The following is a 21566-nucleotide window of genomic DNA, read 5'->3' on the forward strand; positions in this document are numbered from 1 at the left end:
TCCGGCGTTTGGGAGCGTTCAGTCTTGAGTAAGTCACTGGCCTGGATGGTCTTCCCTCTGTACTCCACGTACTCGTTCTCCTCATCCTCGATGTCAACCAGCATGAGTTGAGGAAGTGGCTCAAACGGGGAAGTGAACTGCTGAGGCTTCCGGCTGAGAGGACGTCGCAGAGCAACGACTTCATCTGGAGCAGAAGTGGGACTTGGAGGAAGTCCTTTGGCAGGACGCATTTGGGGTGAAGAGAACCGGATAGAAAAGAGTTCATCAGGTGCTGGAGTGGGACGTGGAGGAACCATCTGTGGTTTCGCAGGACGCACTTGGGATGAAGAGAACCGGATGGAAAACAGTTCATCAGGTGCTGGAGTGGGACGTGGAGGAACCATCTGTGGTTTCGCAGGACGCATCTCGGATGAAGAGCGTCGGAAGGAAACGACTTCATCTGGACATGAAGGAGCCGCCGACGGTTTGGGAAGATGCGGAGAAGATGGCCGAGATAACACATCCTCAGGTGCTGGAACTGGTTGAGGATGCACGGCTGGTTTTGTCACTGGCGGCAGGGGTTTGAGGCGAGTGCCTGGCAGAGCGAGGTGTCCGGAGACACTTGGAAGCTTTTGGAGTTCTCCCTCAACTGGTTTTAAGAAGGAAGATCTGGCTGTAGAATGGAGAGGTTTGACCTCCACAAGAAGTGGTGCTGGCCCTGTGATCCTCTGTTTCCTCCTTTTTCTCACCTTCTTTTTCTTTTCTCCAGCTTCTCTATATCCAGCTGCTAATTCTTGCACTGCTCTCTGAGGTTTCTCCCTTCTGGGCAAAAAGTGAGCAAAACACCCAAACAATTGACTAAATATACTTCTAAACACCGCCATTATGGACACCGAATGCTGCAAAAGAATTCAATATCTGCAGAAAGTCTCAAGTCTTTCAATCGATTTACTCCTAACACACCAACAGTAGACCAGAGTCAGAGTTGTTGTTGTTTAGAGTTGTCATGACGCATTCCATCATGATGTCACCACAGCTAGAACTCTGAACTATCTGAGCAGCTCCAGATGCAGCAAACACACATTCACACTACTGGCATCAAATGAAATACTGACTGTTTCCCAAACACTCCTTCCCCTCACTGAATATTAAACTGAGATAGTGGAAATAAATGTTCCCTGGTTTTAGTTTTATATATATATATATATATATATATATATAAATATATAAAAGCCTATTATTTGATTTTTTTTTTCCAATCAATTAATATTTCTACATTAAAACTGTTCTATTTAAAACATTAATGTCCTAACATAATTTATGCACAGTGTTGGGTACATTTCTCAAAAAAAACGTACTCGGTTACTAACGTAACCTCGGTTCTCTCTAGAAGAGGGAACGAGTACTTGCGTAAGAAAATCTTACGCTAGGGGAAAACCTCTTTTCCTCGAGATATTGAAGCCAAAAAATTATCCTTAATTTTGCAATAATGTAAAACGCATTGCAGCAGCATGCAGACATGGGCGAGACAGCTCGCGCGCCCATTGGCTGCTCTGCGGCAACTGCACCAGCCTATCGATAGAGGCTCCTCATGACGTCAGAACCAATGAGGGCGCTTCGCGCCCATTACGTCATGTCCCGCCGAAGTCGGGTGGGGCCAGGGCTATAAATACGGCCCAGAGAGGCTGGTTTGGTCAGTTTTTTCATCGCTGAAGCGAATCAGAACATGACGCATGCACGGCAAGATACGCAAGTACTCGTTCCCTCTTCTAGAGAGAACCGAGGTTACGTTAGTAACCGAGTACGTTCTCTTACGAGAGGTCTCTCGTACTTGCGTAAGAAAATCTTACGCTAGGGGAACACAATGTAAAACGCCGTGCGTGCTTGAGACATAGCACTAAAGTCCCAGGGGCAGGTGCCCAGGGCTCATACAGTGCCTAATCACAAGGGACTCACAGGGAATCCGGGAAGAGGGGCTAGAATAGCATCATTCCTGTAATATAAAACTCTGATAAGAGCATATTATATCAAGTGTTCCACACAGCCAGGGCGAATTTGGCCTGGACTGATAAATAAGGGGGACTTACACACTGCCCACAGAAGTATATAGGCGATCAGTGATCGACGCTCTAGCAGTTTCAGCGTCCCGAGTCGATAGCATCGGGCGGGCAGTACTGAAAAATTAAACCGAGAGCAACTTAGCTTGTAAAGCGGGAACCTCGAGGTTATAAAACCTTATAAATGTAGACGGGGAGGCCCAGCCTGCCGCCATACAGATATCTTGCAAGGCAATCCCACTGGACCAAGCCCACGACGAGGCCATGCCTCTTGTGGAGTGCGCTTTGACACCTATCGGGCATTGCAGGCCCCTGGATGTGTAAGCTAGCGCAATAGCATCCACTATCCATCTGGATAGACTCTGTTTTGACGCAGCTAGTCCCTTAGAACGTCCGCTGAACAAAACGAAGAGCTGCTCCGTCTGTCTGAAAACAGATGAGCGAGACACATATGCCCTTAACGCCCTGACCGGGCAAAGGAAGCCTGCGTCACCTTCCTCTTCAGATACCGGCAGGGCCGACAGGGAGATAACCTGTGCCCTAAACGGTGTATTGAGGGATTTTGGAACGTATCCGTGCTTTGGTTTGAGTATGACTCTCGAGTCATTAGGTCCAAACTCCATACACGTCGCGCTCACTGAGAGCGCTTGCAGATCCCCTATGCGCTTCACTGAAGCGAGAGCCAGAAGAAACACTGTTTTGAAAGACAAGAGTTTCAGGTCTATTGACTGTATTGGCTCGAATGGGGCACCTTTCATGGCTTCCAGAACCGTGGAGAGGTCCCAAACGGGAACTGAGGGAGGTCTGGGAGGGTTCAGCCTCTTAGCTCCTCTAAGGAAGCGAATGACCAGATCGTTCCTTCCTAGTGACTGGCCGAGCGGTGGTTCAGTGAACGCTGCTATGGCCGCCACATAAACTTTGAGCGTGGATGGGGTTCTACCCTTATCCAGCAGCTCTTGTAAAAAAGAGAGGATCTCCGTCACCCCACAGCATGAGGGCGGAGTACCACTCGTTGCACACCAGCTAGTGAACACAGACCATTTTGAGGCATAGAGCCGCCTAGTGGATGGGGCTCTAGCCTGTGTGATCGTGTTTAACACTCCCGCTGGGAGGTTAACGGGTACCCGTTGATGGCCCACACGTGCAGGGACCAACGCTCCGGGTAAGGATGCAAGATCGAGCCGTTCGCCTGTGTGAGGAGATCCCTCCTCACCGGTATCGGCCACGGGGCGGTACTCGTCAGCTGCATCAGGACTGGAAACCAGGCTTGGTTTGTCCAGAATGGGGCGACGAGCAGCACTGGGCATCCGCTCTCCCTGATTCGCTCTAACACCTGGGGTAGGAGCGTGACAGGGGGAAACGCATAGAGCGGGCAGCGGGGCCAGACGTGAGCCAGCGCGTCCCTGCTCTTGGAGAAAAATTCTTGGCAATGAGCGTTCTCTTGAGACGCAAATAGGTCTATTTTCGCTCTGCCAAACGTCTTCCACAGCAGTTCGACTGTCTGCGGGTGCAAAGACCATTCTCCTGCCGGAATATTGTTTCTGGACAGTCTGTCCGGCCCCACATTCAGAAGGCCGGGCACATGCGCTGCCCTGAGCGAGCGCAGATTGTGCTGAGCCCAGATCAGGAGGCGTTCCGTCAGCCTGTGAAGGATTCTGGATCTGATACCTCCCTGGTGATTTATGTAAGCCACCACTGACATGTTGTCCGAACGGACCAAGACGTGGTGTCTTTTTATATGGGGACAAAAACGCCTCAGCGCGTTGTCGACTGCCATCATTTCCAGGCAGTTTATATGCAGAAGCTTTTCCCGTTCCGACCACTGGCCGAATAACGGTCTGCCCTCGAGCAGCGCTCCCCATCCCGAGGTTGAGGCGTCCGTAGACACCACCTTCACACTCGAGGAAGTCCCCAGGCTTACACCTAACCGGTACCAGTCGGTCGCTGTCCAAGGTTTCAGAGCTGCAACGCATTTCTGATCGACCTTGAGGAGCGCGAGACCGGAGGTCCAAGCTCTGCGCGGCGCGCGCGCTTTCAGCCAGTACTGCAGCGGGCGCATGCGAAGCAGACCCAGCTGAAGCACTGAGGATGCTGAAGCCATGAGACCCAGCATCCTCTGAAACTTTTTGAGCGGGACCAAAGCGTTGTGGCGAAAAATCTCTGTCATGCGCTGAATACTTAGTCTGCGCTGCGGCGACAGCTGTGCTGTCATAGACAGCGAGTCCAAATCTGTGCCCAGAAAGGATATTTTCTGACTGGGAGACAGCGAACTCTTCGTCCAATTGACTGTGAGACCCAAATTCTCGAGGTGATCGAGTAATACGGTCCTGTGTTCTATGAGCTCCGACTGTGATCGAGCTAGAACCAGCCAATCGTCCAGATAATTCAGCACTCGTATGCCTCGCAGCCTGAGGGGTGCGAGCGCTGCATCCATGCACATCGTGAATACGCGAGGCCAAATGGTAGGCCAAATGGCAGGACTGTGTACTGGTATGCCTGACCCTCGAAGGCGAATCTCAAAAATCGCCTGTGACGTGACGCTACTTGTATTTGGAAATAAGCGTCTTTCAGATCTATCGACATGAACCAGTCCCCTTGGCAAATTTGCGAGAGGATTTTCTTGGTCGTGAGCATTCTGAACCGTCGTTTCAGAAGTGCTTTGTTTAGCCGTCTTAGATCTAGAATGGGTCTGAGACCCCCGTCTTTCTTGGGTACCAGAAAATATCTGCTGTACATGCCCCCTTCGCTCTGAGCTTGTGATAAGGGTTCTATAGCCCCTTTGCTCAGTAGCTTCGCTATTTCGGCTCGAAGTAGGTGTGCTACTTCCTTTTTCACCGTAGTTTCGATTCGCGCCGCTTTGCGTTGCGGGCGTCGACCGAACTGTAGCGAATAGCCTCTTTTTATAATGTTCAGCACCCACTCTGAGACCCCGGGGAGCTCTGCCCACGCTTTCGCGTGAGTGGCTAGGGGTGGAATGATATCTGGGCTCTGGCCGCGATCTAGTGGCGAGCGGAGAGCAACAGTGTGCTGTAACATGAGCGCCGCGTTTGCAGCATGCGAGACTGGGGGCGCGCTGATCACAGCGAGCGGTCTGCCCGCGCTCAGTTCTCCTGCAGCTGTGTGCTGAGGGAGAGCGAGCGCGGTGAGCCCCGTGGGGTTTAATATGTCTGTGAGCGAATGAGGGCGCGGGACAACGGGCCCATGCATAACGCTGAGAACACCGTCTGTTTGTGCAGACTGTATGTGCGTTGGTTTCGTTTTTACAGAAACCGTGAGACATGTAGCGTGTAGTGTTTGCGGGCACTGGGGCGTGGGCACAATCACTACATTTGGTGCACAACCGACATGAGTCGGTTTTATTTGTGCGGGCCGTGTGTGGCGGGCCGTGTCTGTGTGTAGGAATGGGCACTGGGCAGTGGGCATGTTTACTACACTCATAACACCATCGGCCGTGGCCGGAATACCAGAAAATACACTCTTTTTGGGATTTATCTGGGTCGCCGTAAAAACGGCGTTTGTGTGCAGGCAAGCGGGCTGTACTGCCGACTTGTTTACTGCGAAATACGCTGGAACAGTCGCAATTACTGGAACTGAGCGAGCGAAAATTTTCGGTGGAAGTTCGGCCGCAGCGGGACTTGAACACCGTCGCTTCCGTAGGCTGGCTAGGAAGACTTAGAGGCCTCGGGCTTTACCTCAATCCTCGGCCGTGGCCCACGCGGCGGGGGGCGGCGGCCGGCGGAGCGAGAGCGCGGTCTCTGATCCTTGGGCTGACGGCGCTGTGGGGCGGCGGCAGCTGGGGGTTGCGGCTGAGAGCTGCGAGCAGACGGCTGTTTTGAGCGACCTGCTGCGGAGCTCGAGCGCTTGGGCAGGAAATGTTTCATGGCCTGCGATGTCTTTTGAACCTCGGCGAATCTGTCTGCGAAATCCTTGACAGAAGATCCGAAGAGGCCAGCGGGGGAGACGGGGGCGTCGAGAAAAGCAGAGCGCTCCGAATCCGACATCTCCGAGAGCGTTAGCCAGAGGTGTCTCTCAGCAACGGTGAGAGACGCCATGTTCCGCCCCATGGCCTGTGCGGCGGATTTAGTGGCGCGAAGGGCGAGATCCGTCGCGCTCCTCAAATCCGTGAGATTCACAGCTTCCGGTCCTTCCTCGTCCAATTTGCGGAGAAGGTTGGCTTGGAAGATCTGGAGCACGGCCATTGAATGAAGCGCCGAGACAGCCTGTCCGGCGGCGGTGTAAGCGCGACCGTGCAGGGCTGAGGTAGTACGGCAGGCTTTAGATGGCAGCGCCGTCTTAGCGCGCTGTCCAGCAGAGGGCGGGCAAAGATGGGCGGCTACCGCTTCCTCGACGGGAGGAAGAGAGTGGTACCCTTTGTCCTTAGCACCGTCGACTACGGAGAATGCTGCGGACACGGGAGCACGCACTCTGGCTGAAAAGGGGGCGCTCCAAGACTTAGCTACCTCTTCGTGAAGCTCAGGAAGGAAGGGAGCTGGTCTTGAAGGATTTGAAGCACGTTCCCTTTGTAGAAAACAGCCGTCCAGGCGGTTGAGTGCAGGCTGTTGGGGCGTCGACCACTCAAGGCCGAGGCTCTCGACGGCCTGCTCGAGCAGACGCATCAGCTCCGCCTCGATGCTAGCTCTTTTCCCAGAGGGCCGGTGAGAGGGTGGTGCGAGGTCCGCGGAGCTCGACCAGTCCTCACTGCCCGACGCCAGGATAGAGCAACTGTCGTCCTCCACTCGTAAAACTTCCTCATAGTTCTCAATGGCGGACGCGGCGGCAGACGGCGGCCGCTGACCGGCGGTGAGAGACTCGGGTGAAGCAGGCGGCGAAGCTGGCGGGCGCACCGGCGAGCTTTCGCGGGATGGAGGAGGTTCAGGGACCCGCTGAGCGCGGCGCTTTTTACGGCGCGGCAGCTCGGCGGGCGAAGGCGCGGGCGCAGCTTTGCGGAAGAATGCTCGGCGAGTCCGCAGAGTCACCAAAGGCATTAAATCGCAGTGAGGGCAGCCGCCCTCGTCGAGCGCGATAGCTGCGTGATCCTCACCCAGGCAGGAAACACAGATGACGTGGTGGTCCCCGTCGCTGAGTGGAGCTCGGCAAGAGCCGCAGGAAGAACGAGGCATCTTGAAAAAGACGCTCGTGCTCTTTTAGAAGGAGAATGTGCGTGTCGCAGCGGGGAACACACACACACAGCAATGAAAGGATATAGTACGCCGGAAAGCGTCAGCAGAAACGGCGACTGAAGGCGGCGAGATGTCGACCAGCTGCTTCAGATGCACTAATCCCGCTGGGTGCTTGGCTCAGACGGCGTGGCTTCCTCTCGAGATCCAGCGATGCGAAGTCCGCTGAAGAGATGAAAAACTGACCAAACCAGCCTCTCTGGGCCATATTTATAGCCCTGGCCCCACCCGACTTCGGCGGGACATGACGTAATGGGCGCGAAGCGCCCTCATTGGTTCTGACGTCATGAGGAGCCTCTATCGATAGGCTGGTGCAGTTGCCGCAGAGCAGCCAATGGGCGCGCGAGCTGTCTCGCCCATGTCTGCATGCTGCTGCAATGCGTTTTACATTATTGCAAAATTAAGGATAATTTTTTGGCTTCAATATCTCGAGGAAAAGAGGTTTTCCCCTAGCGTAAGATTTTCTTACGCAAGTACGAGAGACCTCTCGTAAGAGAACCAAACAATTGAATTACTTCTAATTACATCTTCAACAGTGTAATTTAGCCTACTACTATTAATTACTCGCTCTCTCTCTCTAAAGTATCCTATATTACTAATTCTTTTCTAAATCCCATATCAACCTCGACCAGTTGAACAATACAACATGAAACTGTTCTTTTAATTCTTTCAAATAAATAATATAAAATTGCATAAATTATTGCATAAATGGAGGGACAGAAAGCTCTCAGATTTCATCAAAAATATCTTCATTTGTGTTCCGGAGATGAACGAAAGTCTTACGGGTTTGGAACGACATGAAGGTGAGTAATTACTGACAGGATTTTCACTTTTGGGTGAATTATCCCTTTAAGTTTTGAGAGCAGGAAGGATCTCGAAAATAGTTTGATGACATACTGCTTAGGAAGTGTAATAAACACTAAGCCTTAGGACGGTGAAATGTTTAAAAATAGCCCAGGTCTTGATTCCTGGCAGGCTAAAGTGATTTCTTATGTTACTCAGAGCATTAATGGCAGCTCTGTGTTGTCGTTGTCTTTGTTACTAAGGCTGTGAGAGTGAATGGCTCAATTGTTTGCTGTTGTCATCTAGGCACAAACCTCACTGTGTTTTTTTGTTGCTCTGTTTCACTTGGGGAAACAAGTGAAGTCAATTTACAGTTCATTAATGCAACAGTCTAGTTAATGCTGTGTTTTACAGATCGTCATATAATTCTAAAAGAAAATCGTTGAACATTTGACGGAATAAAAGGAGGGTTTTGTCTGATATGTTTTTCATTTCTTAGGATGTGTTCTTGATCTGTTTCTCTCTTGTGAGTCCAGCCTCGTTTGAGAACGTCCGTGCGAAGGTAAGCAAGCCCTCGGCTATTTTGTTGTTTAAGTCAATGTAGTCAATAACAGATCATTGTGAAGTTCATTCAAGAACATTGTGCAAGTTTACTGCAACAATGGTGCATACTTTTTAAAATCCAGTGTTTAGTTCAGTGGTTCTCAAACTTTTTTTGGTCGCGCCCCCCTTAAACAAATCTCGCCCCAACCACACACACACACACACCTCTTGTTAAGTTGTTATTTTTACTGGGCATGTGCGAAGAGCACCCTTTATGGGTTAGCACGTTTTTCTTTGTTGGTTGTTCGGTCTGGCGTCCTATGAGAGGAAGAGCGGCTATGTTGAACGTGATGGAACAATAAAGAGTTTATTGTCAGTTAACAGTTGTAGTTATTGAGTGAACATTGGTAGCAGAGGATGGCTGCTGCTGGGAATTACAAAAATTCCCCATCGTTTGACGAGAAGACGGCTTACGAAAGTTGGAAAAATGAGACTGAAATTTGGAGACGTGTTACTGACCTGAAAAAAGTTACATTGTCACTAACGGGCAGAGCAAGGGACAGGGCTGTGGAAATTTCCGCTGAGGATTTGAATGATGACACTGGAATGCAAACACTCATAGCGAAATTGGACTTTTTGGTTTTTAAAAGAAGAAAGATCGGCAGTACGAGGCGTACACAGAGTTTGACCGGATCACCAGAGAGAGCTGTGTTTCTCTGGTGGAATACATCGTCGAGTTTGAGCATGGATACAACAGGCTACGTAAGTTCAAAATGGAACTTCCTGACGCCGTACTAGCCTTTAAGCTACTCGATACTGCCGGACTTACTGTTAAAGATAAACAGTTAGCACTTACAGCTTGCTCTAGTGTTTCTTTCACTGATATGAAATCAGCCTTAAAAAGAAATTTGGGCGATAACGTTGCTTCACCACGAGAGGGCGGCAGTGCACTGCAAAACACAGATAGTGACACTGCCTATTACACGAGATACTCAGGAAAACGGGGACACAAGTCAAACACTACACTACAACCCCAAACCATAGCTCAAGGCACAAACCCCCTTGATACATATGGAAGAAGAACGAAATGTGCAATTTGCCAAAGCACGCATCACTGGGCAAAGGACTGTCCAAATAAAAAGGAACATGTAAGACTGACAAAAGATGAAGGACTAAAAGATGACGTTGAAGAATGTAACATCACTTTGTTTTCAAATGAATCTTTGTCTAACACAGACATTTTCATGGTGGAGTCTTTAGGATCAGCTGTGATTGACACAGCCTGTACAAGAACTGTGTGTGGAGAAAAATGGCTTGAGGATTACACAAGTGGGCTGCCACAGAGTGAGTTACTGAAAATAGATGACAAACAAAGTGCAAGACCTTTCAGATTTGGTGATGGCAAGGTTGTTTATTCCACAAGGAAAGTTACTATTCCAGCAAGGATAGGACATACCACATGAAAAATAGAGACAGAAGTTGTTCCTGCAGAAATACCAATGCTTTTAAGCAAGACTTCATTGAAAAGAGCAAGTGCAGTTCTGGACATTGCACATGACAAAGCAACGATGTTTAAACAACCTGTTAAACTTGAGCTAACATCTTCAGGACATTACTGTGTGAATTTGAGAGAAGACGTTCATCCAGATGAAAAGGAGACAAGTGAGAACAAGACACAAAATGAAATTCTTTCTGTGACAAAACATGACGACAAAAGAAAAAGAGACAGTCCTATTGAAACTACACAGACAATTTGGACGTGCTTCAGCTGATAGAGACTGCAAAAATGACTGGCCTGCTCAGGTAATCATGATGATGAAAGCAACACAATTCTCAAGAACATTGTTAAAAACTGTGATACATGTAGCAGATACAGTCCATGGAGCAATTGCCTTGTTGAAAGGCACAATCTGACCCTAACTGAAATTTTGATGAAACTGAAGAGGGACAACAACTGTGACTGGAAGACCGCTCTAGACCGCACTAATGGCAAAGAACTCCATGCACAATGTGGTTATGATGAATCACTGAATCAATCAACATGGTTATAGTCCCTACCAGTTAGTGTTTGGGCAGAACCCAAATCTTCCCTCAGTCCTCACCAATAAGCCTCCAGCTCTGGAAACAAGTATGAGTAGTTGGATAGCTGAACAGATCACCACACTACATGCAATGAGAACAGCATTCACAGAAGCCAAATGCTTAGAGAGAATTAGAAGAGCCCTTCGTAAGCAACTGCGGCCCGTTGATGACAGATATGAAACGGGGGACAAAGTGTATTATAAGCGAGTAGATTGTAATGAGTGGAAAGGTCCAGGTGTGGTCATAGGCCAAGATAGTGTGGTTGTATTTTGTCAGGCATGGTGGAACCTATGTTCGAGTGCATCAGTCCAGACTAAGAAAGGTGGATGACCCACAAACAAAACTGGAGGAGACAGAAAGAGAACAAATGAAAACAGATGAAAATCCCCAAATAACACCAGCAGCAGATCTCAGTGATACTGAAAGTGAAAATGAGGAAATGACAGCAGAAAACGATGAACCTCTTGATGCTGAAGATGTCAGTGAACCTTCTGCATCAGCGCTACCTGGAGGGGATAGTCTTGATCGATCCCACACGCCACAAACCTGCTCATCCACGAACTGTGATAGTCTAAGACTAAAAAAAGATCAAATAGTTAAATGCACAGATAATCAAAGTGGACAAATCCATACTGGAAAAATCCTTGGCCGAGCAGGAAAGGCAACCGGCAAACACAAAAACTGGTACAATTTGCAGTACAGTGAGCCTGAGGAAATTACTGGCACAACTGCATCAGTCAATCTAGGACAAATGGACAATGTTCTGGGGATTCCATCCGAACATGCTAAGTTGAGCACTGACTACAATGAAGATGATATATTGATAGTACATAGCCGCGTTTCCACCGAAATTACCCGGAACAATTTGTCCCAGGAACTTTTTTTGCCCCAGACCGGTTGCTTTCTGCGTTTACACCGAGGTCTAAAGTACCGGGAAGGTAAACTGCACGCAACTGCTCCTCCCAGTCTGCGACGGACAGTAATCAGTTTTGAGCGCCACATTTATAATAAGTATGGAGGAGATTCAAACTGTGCTGCAAAACAAAACAAAATAGACGAGCACTGATACTAAAGCGTGTTCAGAAAGCTTGTATGCGTATAAAATTAGACAACGTATGTTATCAGTTATTGTGAGATGCCTGGGACGAACGCGCAAAAATGTCCTCTTTCGCAAATACGCTTAAAAAAAAGCCTGAACCCCGTCTATCATAAATAGTGACAGTCTTGTAAATAGTTGTTTGTTACTTACCTCAAAGCGCTATTTCAATCCTGTTATAGTAAATTTGTAACATGGTTTGGAGTGCCTTGCAATAGATGACAATGTGTAACTTAATAATAAAAGCTGTGGCAGAAAAGAGACGAGCACTGATAAAGCGTGTTCAGTAAGCTCGTAATGCTAACGTTAGATATCAAATTTGTATGTTATCAGCTATTGCGGACATTGACCGTGAGATGGCTGGGACGAACGCGCAGAAAGTTTCCTCTTCCACAAATACCCTTAATAAAGCCTGAAACTCGTCGCCAGTCCACCAGTTTTTTTTATTAAATTCCATATTTGCAGACAGACAACTCTTACTGCATGAAGTCACGACACGAACCATCCAACCAAAATGCGGCGTGAACACAACCAATCAGCTTGTGCAGCGCACAAGTCCCACCCCTGAAAGTTCCTGAACTTTGAAAAAGTACTACCTCATGAGCAGGGACTATCGGAGGGGGAAATATTTACCCGGAACTTCATTAAGACCCTGGTTCCTGCGGTGTAAACACATCGAGTACCAGCCCTAAGTTCCTAGTTCCTGGGGAAAGTTCCTGCGGTGGAAACGCGGCTCATGATGATCTCTTCATGCCTGCAAAAAATACAGAACTCAGCACCTGGAATAGAAATAACGTCTTTGAAGAAGTGAAAGATGAAGGCCAGAAGTGTATCTCCACGAGGTGGGTGTGCACACTTAAAGAAACAACTGCTGGAGTTGTACGTAAGGCTAGACTAGTGGCCAGAGGCTTTGAAGAAATGAACACTCAAGACCATCCCAAAGACTCGCCTACATGTGCCTCGGAGTCTCTAAAAATGATCATGGCAGTCATATGTCAAAATAAATGGCAGCTTAACTCCATGGACATTAAAGCAGCCTTTTTACAAGGTAAAGAGTTAACCAGAGATATTTACATTCACCCACCACAAGAAGTGCAGAACAAAGTTACCATATGGAAGTTGAAGAAAATGTGTTTATGGCCTAACAGATGCTTCTTTATTCTGGAACAATAGAGTGAAAGACACCATGCAACAATTGGGAGCTACAGTATCAAAGGTAGATCCAGCAGTGTTTTACTGGGTGGATGATTCCTGCAAGGTGATGGGGATTCTTGCGTCACATGTGGATGACTTTATTTGGGGTGGTACAGATGCATTCTCCATTAATATATTTCCTCAATTGAAAGCTGCCTTTCAAGTCGGACGGGAAGAACATGACAGTTTCAGCTACATTGGAATAGAAGTATATTCTAAGGAGGATGAAATACAAGTACAACAAGGAACGTACATAAAAAATCTGCAACCCATCCCAGTGGAGCCCACCAGAGCAACACAACGTGAAGCGTCATTGACAGACGTTGAGATGGACATGCTAAAATCAAAGATTGGACAAATATTGTGGGTTGCCAGGCAAAAGCCGACCTGACATAATATATGACATATCCATGTTGGCATCTAACACAAAGCATGCTGCTGTTCAAATAAACTAATCAGAAAACTGAAATCAGAAGAGGTCATCTTGAGGTTCCAGGACTTAGGGGAAAACAGTTCTGTTAAATTGGTGGTGTACAGTGATTCCTCAATGGGAAATCTTCCGGACGGTGGCACACAGGGTGAACATTTCATCATGCTTATGGTTATGAAAATTGTCACCTATATCTTGGCAGTCAAAACGGATCAGGAGAGATGTACGGAGTACCAGCAGGAGAGACTTTGGCACTTGCCGATGGAGTTGACTGTGCAGTTTTCCTCGCTACACTATACTCTGAGATTACCACTGGTGGCTGCTCATGCATCAATGTGCCCATTGTGTGTGTAATAGACAATCATTCCCTTCTCGATTTTCTCAAATCTACGAAATCTGTAACCGAAAAGAGACTGCGCCTAGAAATCAGCAGTATGAAGGAGCTTATACACTCTGGAACTGTTCAGCAGATCTTGTGGTCAGCCACTGAAGAGAAGCTAGCTAACTGCTTGACAAAAAAGCTCTCAGCACAGGTGTTTGCTATCTTAAGCACTGAACGGATTTGACAATGAATTGCTTATGTTTTGTCAATGTCTAGTCATTTGAAACTGAAGCACTTAAGTTAACCTGTTATCCTGTTATAATAATAACAAATGCTTATGTTCTAAAACTTTAACAGTATTTGTTTTGTTTTTTTCATATGAAAAAAAAAAGGAGATTAAGTTATGTTTCTTTTACTGCGCATGTGTGAAGAGCACCCTTTATGGGTTAGCGCAGTTTTCTTTTTTGGTTGTTCGGTCTGGCGTCCTATGAGAGGAAGAGCGGCTATGTTGAACATGATGGAACAATAAACAGTTTATTGTCAGTTAACAGTTGTAGTTATTGAGTCAACACCTCTGACTACCAAATCATTTCACAAAAAATTATAAAAACTGGATGATTTTTTAAATTGAAAAACGTGCAGTGAAAAACACCTTCAATAGTTTCACTTTGTAATGTCATTGAATCATGTAACAGTAAGAGAATGATAGATCAGAACTTAACATTTAAATATTTAGTGATGCTTTGGATGAACAATATATACAACAGTTTTTCTTCTCACCGGAACACACACACAGCAGCGGAGTGGCGCGTTCACAATAGCAGCTTGTGATTCGGTCCTCTGAAGAGGTGCTTTTTTATGGCGAGCAACTTCTATGTTGGACTTGTTTCAAAGGTGACAAGTCAACGGTCTGAACAACGATTCGGTGTGATTGCCGTTCGATGCCGCTTTATAAATGCAGAGCGCTAACCGCTATTCACTCTGTTGCAACGGCTGTTTTTCTCTTTTCTGCTGATCTCCGAATGATTTAGTTGATCCTGATAAGCGCTCATTGTCACAGCTGTAAACACAACTTTTCTTATTCCATTAGGGGGTTTGGCGTCACGACGACTTTGTTTCCAGGCGGATGCGCGATACACGTCTCCTTGAAATCCTGTAGAAATCCAGAGTCCTTCAACACCAAAGCGGCCCTGATGAGTCTGTTTGGCCTCCCGCTGTGGTACTTCTCTCAGTCACCACGTGTAGTCATACAGGTCTGAAACCTTTGAGAATTCTCATTTCATGTGTATTCATTTGTAAAGTCAAGCTTTGATTTCCAATGGTCTCTTTCTCTTCTGTCTTTATCACTGTTTCTCTTCATCCATTTGTCCCTCCAGCCAGACGACAGACGTGCATCCTGGGAACTGCTGGGCATTTAAAGGTTCATATGGTTATCTGGTGATCGGCTTGTCCATGAAGATTGTGCCTACAGCCTTTTCTCTGGATCATACGCCCAAATCCCTGTCGCCCATCGGCAACATTAGCAGTGCGCCACGAGACTTCAATGTATATGTAAGTACACATGGAATTCAAATAATGTCAGGGTTTCTACTTCTCTGCCATGAATATATTAAAGGGCACCTATTATGAGTCTGACCCTTTTCACAAGATGTAAAATAAGTCTCTGATGTCCCCAGAGTGTGTATGTGAAGTTTTAGCTCAAAATACCCAACAGATATTTTTTTACAGCATGTTTAAATTGTCATTTTTTGGGGCTCAGAAAAATGCGCTGTTTTAGTGTGTATCCCTTTAAATGCAAATTAACTGCTGCTGCCGGCCCAGGGGGCGGAGCCTCACGAGCTCGCGCTTCAGTCAGGACAATCTCATCTGATAATATCAAAACAGAAACTCTCAGTAGCGTGTTCATTTTGACTCGGAGTCGGACAATAATGCCCACAGCGCCAGAGAATATATTCTGTATGGAGATTAAACAGGTATAGTTAGCTTAATTATGGTTATAACTTATTTGTCATCTGCTTTTATCCACTATTAATACAAGCGTGCTGTAGCAGACCTCGTCCGAATGATGACCAAAATATCTTGATGGATTCAATGAAGTTTATTGTACATCACACAAAAGATGAAGCGTTAGTTTTACTCCAGAGAATCACTGTAAGAACAGCTAAATAAACACAGTATAAGATGTGAGCATTAAAGTCTTATCCATAAACTCTCTCTCTCTCCCTTTCATTATCATGGAACATACACAGCGAAGTACACAAAACACTCGCTACAACTAACAGCAAACAAATATATAAACACACCTTTTCAGTCTGTGCTTAATAAACTGGTACACTGTAAATTCGTAAAACTATTCGATGAGCGTGCGCGCTCTCACTTTCATTTCTGCCGTGGTCAGTAACGTTAGTCCTGTCGCTCCGTAGAGTGTAATCTGGATCACGAACAGTTGGTAGTTGGTATAGATCCATCCTCGAGTAAGAACGAGAGTAAATGAAGACTGATATGTTCATTCTGACATCCAACAACAAAACACCTCAATTGCTTAGGAGACATTCTTGTCTACAACTGCTCAAGCGTCGAACAATGGCGGACTGTGTCCAGCTCACTCAGGGCGGGTCTATGCTCAAACTGAAGTGTCACTCAACAGTCGTGGGAGGGGCCTGCGCAATTCTACGTCACATTGCGCTGAATCTGAGAACAGCTCATTCTGAGACAGTGCTTATGATTTATTGAGATTGTAAAAAAAACACTGGGTGGATTTTTATCATTCTAGGGTGGTTTCGCTCACACACTGCCAACACACATTTATGTTCAAACACCATGTAAAAGTGAATTTAGCATAATAGGTGCCCTTTAATGAATAAGATTTGTAAAAAAAAATGTTGTGCAATTTCTAGCAAATAACATATAGAGTGAAACTAGAATATACACTACCAGTCATTTGTTTGGAATAATTGATTTTTGTTTTTGAAAGTATCTTTTGTTCAGCAAGGCTGCATTTATTTGATTGAATTGACCAGTAGTGTATATTCACTGTAGAAATGTTATTAATATCCATAATTTCCCAAACCTAGAAGTCAACCTTTTTATTTTATAAAGTTTCCTGGTTTTCAAATGTCTACAGTGCTGGGTAGATTGCAAATTGAAGTCCATTACTGAATACAAATTACATTACCTAAAATGTGTCATGTAATAGATTACATTACAAACTACAATTTTTATAGTATAATCTGACTACTTTGATTACTTTTGACCTGACTTGTTTATAACACTGATTTGAATATAATATAATGTGTTTTTTCACTAACTAAAATAAATATTAATATTTTATGCTTTGCTCTCAATTTACCATGAATTTATAGTCGCCTAGCCTGACTAGTGGCTGATCTAGATTAAACGATATAAAAATTAGGAAGAATCAATGATTACGTTAAGTAATGAATTCAATAGAAGTATTTAAATTTTGGAATCTGATTACATAATCCAGGTTACATATAATCAGTTACTACCCAGCACTGACTAACTTCTCTCAACATAATTAGACAAAGGATGACTTATCTTGGGGTCAAAGTAAAAAAAGAAGTCTCTGTTCTGTTAAAGGGTCTTGATGACGAGCAGCAGGAAGAGGGGCAGTTGCTCGGACAGTTTGTCTATGAAGAAGATGGAGATGCTCTTCAGACCTTCTTAGTCTCTGTAAGTGTTGTGATTTTGTTATTTCAGTCATTTATCAGCTTGTCGCTACATAAATATTAAGTCAAGGCGTAACTGATTGGCTGATGGACTGTCATGGAGAAGGATGCTTTAAAGGATTCGTTTACCCAGAAATTAAAATATCCCACGATTTACTCGCCCTCAGCTAGGGCTGTAGTCAAGACCATCTTTGTCGAGTCCAAGACCAGGACTAGTCGAGTCCAAGTCAAGACCAAGTCCAAAGAGGTTAGAGTCCAAGACAAGACCGAGTCCAAAAAGGTTCGAGACCGAGTCCAGGACAGAAAAAAAAAGTCTGCTAAAAAATATAGCCTATGGAAATTAAATCATTTTGTAATAATGAAATAATGAATTTTATTTAAAATAATTGACTAATTCAAAGAACAACAACAAAATTATATAGGCCTAAAGGAGCACACACATTCGTTTCGACTGTCTGATCAGCCTCACATTCTGTTCCTGTGAATCATACACGCAATGTCAACCAATTAAACTGCATGAGGGAGGGCCAAGCCAACACACACACACACACACACACACACAAGAGATGCGGCTAAACCGCGGATCGAGTGGATGACGTGACGAAAAATAATATTTAAATTAAATTCGGGCGGGTGGCGGTTGAACCAATCAAATGAAAAAAAGTTTGCAAACCTGCAAGCTATGAGCCCAGCTGTCAGTACTATTGGAGGAGGCCTAAATGTCTCGTAGATGAGACTGCCTGGGTTATTTTGTTTCGATATTAGCTATATTTTAAAACAGCCAGTCATTGGAGCCTGCCACTCGTGGAATAGGCATTTAAAAGAGAGGCAGATTATGGAGTGATATGACTCAGAAATTACATCGGGCAATGTTCAGATGTCATTCAGCGAGATGTTCAGAAGAACGCAAGAGCTAAACTTCTACAAGCTCAGTAACATCCACATAAAAAAAGAAGGTAAGAAAAAAAGTCTGAAAACTTTGCCCATTAATTAGATGTGCAAGGCACGCAGGCAAGTTTTCGGGTTGTTATGGACAATTAATAATGTGCATATTCACGTTGCACTAGCGGTGGACTTTCAGCGAGTTTATTTAAACATTTATTTTTTAAAGAGCCGTTTGTGAGTCAAAAGAGCCGTTTATTTCATAGGACAATCTGATGAGGTAACGTTACTTTGCACTGTAAAATCACCCTAACATAGCCTAATAAGAATCTTCGGCAAAGTAACACTGAATTATTTTATGTAGTCACAGACGCGAAGCAGAAACGCGCAGTAGGATTTTACGATGTGGTAGGATGAACCGATAGATATGGCTATAATTTTGCGCTACGGTAGGAAAATCTGACAAGGTAGGACAGATCGACAGAACACCGGCTCTTTTCAGTGAGCTGAGTCAAACGGCTCACGAAAAAGAGCCGAAATGCCCATCGCTAATTATTATGTGGCCAGTGTTTCACTTTCCCTCCAATAATATTTTGTTTTAATATCACGGCGACGTATGTGTGCTTACTGGAAACATAATAAAGACACCTGGACTCGGTCGAGACCAAAAGCCATATTTGGCAAGACCATTGGCCGAGACCGAGACAAGTCCGAGTCCGAATACCAGCGAGTCCGAGACCATAGAAAAACGGTCTCGAGTCCGGACTCGAGTACTACAGCCCTACCCTCAGCCATCCTAGGTGTATATGACTTTCTTTGCTCAGCCAAACGCAATCGGAGTTATATAAAAAAATATCCTGGCTCTTCCCAGCTTTGTAGTGGCATTGAATGGCGCCAGAGTTTTTGAAGTTCCAAAAAGTGCATCCATCCGTCATAAAATTAATCCATACGGCCATTACAAAACTGGGAAGAGCCAGGATATTATTTAATATGACGATTATGTTCGGCTGAAAGAAGAAATTCATAAACGCCTAGAATGACTTGAGGGCAGGTAAATTATGGGACCATTTTTTGGGGGGGGGGGTCAATCAATCAATTATATTTATTATAAAGGATTTATCCATGCACTTTTATTTTTTAAATTCACACGCCCTCGTATTCTTTAATCTTTGTCTCAACACCAGAGGTGGCTAAACTAGTGTTTATTTGTAATCTTTATTGGATTTTGATGACTCTTGCCTAAACTTGTATTTCTGTATCTCTGTCTTCAAGGAGGAGGTGACGAGAGCTTTTCAGATCATTGAGATGAGAGTGCTGTCTAACTGGGGTCATCCTGAATACACTTGTGTGTACCGTTTCCGGGTGCATGGGAAGCTTGTTGAACATTATGAACTCCTGACAATCTGTCACTCATGCACTGGAAAAAAGAGGAATGGTCACTCTTAAGAAACAAATAATGTGCCATAGAGCTACAGGTAATATACGATTGCATGCTGGTACATGTACTGTTAGGCTTCAAGGGTCAGACTCAGCACTTGCACTCGTCTCATTCTGATGCATCACACTGTTTCCAATTTTGTCAGTCATCAGAGTTATGCTTTTTTTCATTTATTATTATTATTATTATTATCTGTTAGAATTCACCAGCAAAAAATGCGTGACACAATTTTACAAACAAAACGGTGAAGAATGTATTTTAGACTAAATGTAAGTTTTAAGTTCTTCAATTTTGTGCTTTTTGTTTTCATTTGTTTTTTTGCCAGCTGATATGTGCCCTATTTATAAATGGCTAGAGAAATATAACTTTTTTTTTTTTTTGTATGTAAGTTGATATGGTGAGTTTGGATTTTCATGATCTTTATGCAAAGGATTTTGTAATTGCCATGTGATCTTTATAGGTTTTCAAATAAAATTAAATTTTTTATTATTTTAAAAATGATTGGGTGCGTTTATTATTGTGGATAAGGTGGAGCAGTAATTTTTGACAGAGGAAAAATAGAGAACAGCCTACTTAGTGCTGATAAATAAAGTCTTTCTCCTTTGTGGCAAACTTCACTGCCGTCTGATCAACAAAAGAAAGAATTAGTTATGATTAATTATGTGTAGCATCTTTATTTAACCAATCTTTAGTTTAAAAAGGTCAAGTGCTCTAAACAGTAGACATGCATTAAGAGTTATGCACTAGACTGAGACTTTCTAATGATGTTCCACGTCATAAATGAAACATTAAAATCATCCTTCAACTCCCTTCATCCTCCACTAAAGTTATTTCCAAAATGCTGGCAACAAATATAATTTATTAATGTAATTTGTTAGTTAACCCTATAAAGTCTATTGCATTATATTTGATATCAGAATATCTGAAGGCCTCTGAATCGTCAGCATGATCAACTTTGCTGAAAAACCTGTTGTATACAATCTACTAAATGCCTTCTGTTGTCTTTTTTTTTATAAGCAAGTAAAAGGCCTTTTAGAATAATTGTAAAGATGTCCATCTTTATGTTGTGGCTTTTTGCAATTTTTTTAATTTTAAATTTTTTTTACTGACTTTTATAATGTAAATATAAGAATACATTTGATATTATTTCAAGATGGAGATTAACTGGATTGAAGCAACAGTGGTTTACTTGATTAACCATTTTTTTTCTCTCATTGATTCACTTCATATTACAAATGTTTTATGTTTTCATAGTCAGGAGGAGTCATGGATCTTTCAAATTTTAGTTTGCAAACTTTTTTATTTACACAGGTTAAGGTGAGGAGGGACGATGATCTGCATTAGGAGGAGTTGTAGTTGCGGTTGTGCTTGTTGATCCACAAGTGCTTCAGTCTCGGATCGTTCGTGTAGCGCTCAAGCAGCAACTCTCTCTCTCTTCGCTCCTTCTCTTTGATCGTTTTCTTCTCCTCCTGTTTCTTGCCCTTCTCCTCTGCCCAGGTGAACAGAAAAAGTGGCATTTTTCTTGTGAACATTTTCGGGACATTCACCTTGTGCTGGGTCTCAGTCTTGAGGCCGTCAGGAGAGGCTACACAGAAGAGCCTCTTCATGTGCTCATCAATCTGAGAGGCCTTATCCGAATGGCCTTGCATGGCCTTGGAGTCACTGTGGTCACCTTCCTCCTCTTCCTCAAATCCCTGGATCTCCTCCACTTCGCTCGCCCACGCTTCCTCCTGCTCCTCGCTGTCCTTCTCCAACCGGGCAAACATCTTTATCGCCCTCATTTTAGCCTCTGGCGTTTGGGAGCGTTCAGTCTCGAGTAAGTCACTGGCCCGGATGGTCTTCCCTCTGTACTCCACGTACTCGTTCTCCTCATCCTCGATGTCAACCAGCAGCA

The 21566-nt window shown here is 44.8% G+C and overlaps 1 protein-coding gene across 1 annotated transcript; it reads left to right on the forward strand.

The window, feature by feature from the left end:
• Positions 1 to 12467: 12467 nt before the first annotated feature.
• Positions 12468 to 20170, forward strand: LOC309485665 (SUN domain-containing protein 1-like; the record flags this gene model as incomplete). The annotated part of the gene is made up of 5 exons (XM_082152596.1): positions 12468 to 12559; positions 14754 to 14916; positions 15047 to 15214; positions 17264 to 17356; positions 19507 to 20170. 5 exons carry the CDS (start codon positions 12468 to 12470, stop codon positions 19678 to 19680), a joined length of 690 nt encoding a protein of 229 aa, XP_082008722.1. The 3' UTR covers positions 19681 to 20170.
• Between the last annotated feature and the right edge of the window lie 1396 nt (positions 20171 to 21566).

The sequence above is a fragment of the Leuciscus leuciscus genome, assembly GCF_965113295.1.
Source record: "Leuciscus leuciscus genome assembly, chromosome: 21".
Classification (NCBI taxonomy): Eukaryota; Metazoa; Chordata; class Actinopteri; order Cypriniformes; family Leuciscidae; genus Leuciscus; species Leuciscus leuciscus.